General features: G+C 46.6%; 1 protein-coding gene across 1 annotated transcript; it reads right to left on the bottom strand.

The window, feature by feature from the left end:
* Positions 1-1,587: 1,587 nt before the first annotated feature.
* Positions 1,588-3,722, bottom strand: LOC119362659. The gene is made up of 2 exons (XM_037627902.1): positions 3,518-3,722; positions 1,588-3,421 (listed from the first exon to the last, which is right to left on the bottom strand). Exon 2 carries the CDS (start codon positions 3,411-3,413, stop codon positions 2,277-2,279), a length of 1,137 nt encoding a protein of 378 aa, XP_037483799.1. The 5' UTR covers positions 3,414-3,421; positions 3,518-3,722; the 3' UTR covers positions 1,588-2,276.
* Positions 3,723-4,774: the final 1,052 nt, after the last annotated feature.

A 4,774-nucleotide genomic window follows, 5' to 3' on the forward strand; every position in this document is an offset into this window, starting at 1 on the left:
GCTTCGGATTTCCGCGGAGTCCACGAGCGCCGCTCCGACGCCTTCTCCTCCGAGATCTGGTTTCGCGAGAAACGTCTCATCCTCGGCACCTTCGACACCGCAGAGGCGGCGGCCCGCGCGCACGACGCGGCGGCATGGCGCCTCCTGAGGCCTCGTCGGGATATGAATTTTCCCGACATGTCGAGCCAGCGAGCGCAGGATCTGGCGCCTCTCCCACGGCTTTTCACCGACGAGGATCGCGTGTCCACCGGAGGCGGCAGCGTCGAGATGGACGTGAAAACCTTGGTGCTATGGCGCGAACGCTTCCCGCAGGACATCATCGACGAGCGCCAGTTCTACAAGCAAAGGAGGTTGGAGAGGGACGCGAGGAGGAGGAAGCGAGCCGCCTATCGGGAGGACAAGCGTTCGCGAAAACAGGCAGCTCAATTGAAACTGAAGCTACGAGAAATGTCGGGTTGGGACTTTGAAGACGAGCAGCATGCTGATGCCTACATTCAGACGTCGAAGAAGGACATTACCGAGTCGGAGTCAGAAAGCAACGAGTAGTGGTCTTTTCTTTTATCTGTGTACGCTAGAACTATATATGTAACGATTTTTATCTGAAAAAATGGCCGGCGGCGTCGACGACGAAGCAAGCAAGCGAGGGTGTGAATTCAACGTGCCACCAACCAACGGGCCCGGTGAGGAAAGAGGGCGAGCGCGCGTCCGTCGCGGACACGCGCCGACACAAATCAGGCTCAAAAATGGGCCGGGAATGGGTCGGCAGGTGAACGAAAGCGGACGTGCATCCGTTTGGGTCGGCGCATTGGGCCGGCTTTTTTGTCCGCGCCGACCCAAACGGACGGCCGCGGACGAAATGGGTCGCCCATTGGAGTTGCTCTTAGTCCCTCCATCACATATTACCTGTGGCTGAAACGACGTACCTAGACCTATTTTAGTGTTAGATAAATCCATTTGATCGGAAGTTAATATGGAACGGAGGAATATTTGTATGTATTCTCTGAGTTCACTAGCTGATTCGTGAAGTTAGAGGTTTCATCTGTGATTTGATTGCTAAATGGCTACCACAAGGTTGTAAATTGCCACTCTTGCCATAGTTTAATTTATTTCCATCTATTCAATATATTGAAGGGAACTATAGGACGCACATAAGGAATGTGAGCATCCAAATTGGTATCAAGCAATTCCATCAATTAATCCATTTAACATCTATTACAAAGCTAATAATTCATTTACTGTTAAGAAGGTTATAATTAGTTACCGGAGATTCACAAATATAAATAAGAGATAGTAATATTTTGATCTGCATAGCAAGTCCCAAATGTTTCCAGCAGAGATAGTATCCAAATTGGAATCAAGCAATTCCATCAGTTAATCCATTTAACATCTATTACAAAGCTAATAATTCATTTACTGTTAACAAGTTTATAATTAGTTACGAGAGATTCACAAATATAAATAAGAGATAGTATCATGTTGATCTGCATAGCAAGTCCCAAAGGTTTCCAGCAGAGATAAAGACACCTTACAGTAAAATAAAGCAGACATAAGCAAGCTCTTAGAGTTACCCGATATAACACCTCACAGTCACTGTTCAAGAAGGCGCTATTAGGCGCTCGCCTAGGCGCGCTTAAGCGCTGGGCGTTGGCATAGCGCCTCGCTTTGGCCCTAGGCGCTCAAAAAAGCGGCCGGCGAGGTCCTCCGGCGAGAAATCAGCCTCTCCGGCGAGGAATCAGCTTTCTGAGGTGAGAAATCAGTCTCCCCGGCGAGGATTCGACCTCCCCTGCGAGGATTCATCCTCGCCGACGAGGGATTCAACTGCCCCGACGACAAATCGAGCTTCTCCGGGGAGGGATTGAGCTTCTCCGGCGAGGGATCGAGCTTCTCCGACAAGGGACAGAGGAAGAGGGAGGGAGGCAGCCTCGTGCAACGAGACAGAAAGGACGAGGGGGGGAGGCGGCGTGAGGAGGAAACCTAAATTTCCTATCGACTGCAGCAGACGAGAGCTTTTAGTAGGAGGATATGAAGATGGGCCTATGGTTTAGTGGGCTAGCCCAGCCCATCTAGCTTATTTCTTCATGTTACAGTACTAACGCCTAATTGCGCCTAATTTCGCCTAATCACGCCTAAGCTAGAAAAGCGCAAGTAGGTGCCCAAACGCATAATTAGCGCCCAGCGCTTTTTTGAACTTTGCTCACAGTATAACTAGTTGTAATTAACCTCGAGCTGCTGCGGCTGTGCAAGGATCACCAGCCAGGCGACAAACAAAATATTCTTTAGAGCACACACTCGATGTTACGGCTTCCAATGCTGAAACGTTTGGACATGTGCCTGATCAACTGGAGAGGACCCTCACCATCGTTTCTGCGCTTCACCTCCAGGCCGGTGAAGACAGCAAACTCCCTTCCATATGTGTCCTCATAATCTGAATCTGTAGAATAGGGTGACATATCACAGGTGCGCAACTCGGTCCCGAAGAAGGTGGCAACACAAAACTTGCCTAAGCCAAGGTTGAACAGGTGCAGCTGGGATGGCAACCACGGCTCGTCCTCAGGCAGATCAAGATAATCCCATGTATGCTGCAACTTTGCTGACTGCCCAGAGTCTACTCCAGAGAGATCGACAGCACATAAGCTGGAGAAGGGGTTGCAGGCTGAGAGGCCAAACCAGAGGTTGAGCTCAGGGACAAACTCAGCTTTGCCAAAGAAGGGCAGTGCCCAGCGCGCAGCTTGGCTCCATTCCTTGCTCACTGTGTCAAAGGTGTAGGTGCCTATAGTCTGATTCAGAGATGAAATGCATATGGTAGAACCATTAACCACAGCATAAGAATACAAGTCGGGGGCTATTTTTCGATTGCAGAAAAATGGTGGCAGCGGCAGAATTTCCCAGCTCCATTCCCTAGGAAGAGCCGGTTTGTTCTCGCGGAGCGAGAGGACCTCAAAGGAGCAAGCGGTTCTGGGAGTGGAGGGGAGATCCAAGACGTACAATGAGGGAGGTTCAAGATGGGCCTGGGTTATGGGGAGACTGATGGCATTTGCACTCTTGCATGAATTGGGAGGAGCGAAGGGATCGACGATTTTCAAGTCAATGTTGCAGAGTGTGGTCTGACAATTATTGTCAGAGTAAAGGATGTTGCTCTCCCCTCCCAGTAAAGCGAACAAATGCACCGAAGTCTTGTTTACGATACTGGGCGATGCCTGGAAATTTATTGCCGGCGGAGGTAATCTTTTCCAGCCGCCCATCGCTGCCAACACTCCACGAATGTTCTTCAACTTCTCTCCTGCGGGGTGTGCTGCTCGTTGTGCCATTTCAGAGTCTTCGTAGAAGAGGTGCTTGCGGACATCGATGCGGCACAGCGAATAGATGCGACTACTGAAGTCGTGCACTATCAGATTCAAATACCTACGACTCATAATGTCACCTGAATCTCAAAAGAAAGACGGAGAATGAATATTAGGCTGAGATATCGGATTACTGCAAAACATTAACCAATACTGCAGATTGGAAAATACACTACCTGCGCAAAAAATATTGTAAGCCTCCAATTATCAGAATCTTCAGATGGCCTAGCGGTAGGGAGGTTCTCGCCGAAAGATACCAGAAGCTGTTGATCTAGAAGCGTGGGTAAAGACGGACACAGGCAGATCGACTGGAGAAATCTAGAAGAGAGGGAGAGGGGGCGGCGGCGGTGCAAGGCAGGCAAAAAAGCGGCGGCAGAGGGCTCGGCGAGATTTGGGAGGAATCTAGGTCAAGCCGTAGCCATTTTATAGTATGTTGTCGGGATTGGACTTTGGGCCAGGTGATACACGTTAGGCAGTCCAATTGTCGCTGGGTCAGGCCGGCAAAGCACTAAATCCATTATCAGGGAGCTCCTCCTATTTCACGCCTATAGCCGCGGCCCACCAACCTCCTGGCCTTCGGTCACTGGCATTTCCTAAACGTAGCCTTAAGCGCCCATTCCTTGATACGCGCAAACGGGCGCACACCCATCCCTCCGTGCTAGGCCGGCCCATTCCCTGGGTTTTTCTTTCTAAAATCATGCAAAAAAAAGTCGCACGCGCGGTGAGTTGAACCTGCAACCTACTCTTTTTGCTCAAAAAACAAGAGCTACTCGGGACAACGCACAAGTTGTGACTGCCTCAATCCATTTTCCTATTATGGTTCTGTCTCCCCTTTTTTATTTCTTCCCTTTTTTACTCTCTTCTTATTTATTTTTATTTTATTGAAAATTCACGGAATTTTTCTAATTCGACGATTGTTTTTCGAAATCAGTGAAGTTTTTTTCAAATCAAGCTTCAAATTGATGAACTTTTTTTCTCAAATTTGGTGACATTTCTTTCAAATCTGATGAACTTTTTTCAAAGTTAATAATTCTTTTTGAAATTTGTGAACTTTTTTAAAAAATTGATGAACTTTTTTTCAAATTTGGTGACATTTCTTCCAAATCCGATGAACTTTTTTCAAAGTTAATAAACTTTTAAAATTTGTGAACATTTTTTAAAATTTTATGAACCTTTTCATAATTTGTGAAAAAACTACAGCACTTGAACATTTTAAATTCTCGATTTGATTTTCCAGAATAAAAATTGTTATTTATTTTTTCAAATTTGATGAACATTTTTTAAATCGATGAAGTTTTTTAAAATGTGTGAACTTTTATTCAAAATCGATGGACTTTTATTCAAAATCTATGAATGTTTTTTAAAATCAATTTTCAGATTTGTGAGCTTTTCTTCAAAATTGATGAACTTTTATTCAAAATCTATGATTTTTT

Source organism: Triticum dicoccoides, chromosome 2B, assembly GCF_002162155.2.
Source record: "Triticum dicoccoides isolate Atlit2015 ecotype Zavitan chromosome 2B, WEW_v2.0, whole genome shotgun sequence".
Classification (NCBI taxonomy): Eukaryota; Viridiplantae; Streptophyta; class Magnoliopsida; order Poales; family Poaceae; genus Triticum; species Triticum dicoccoides.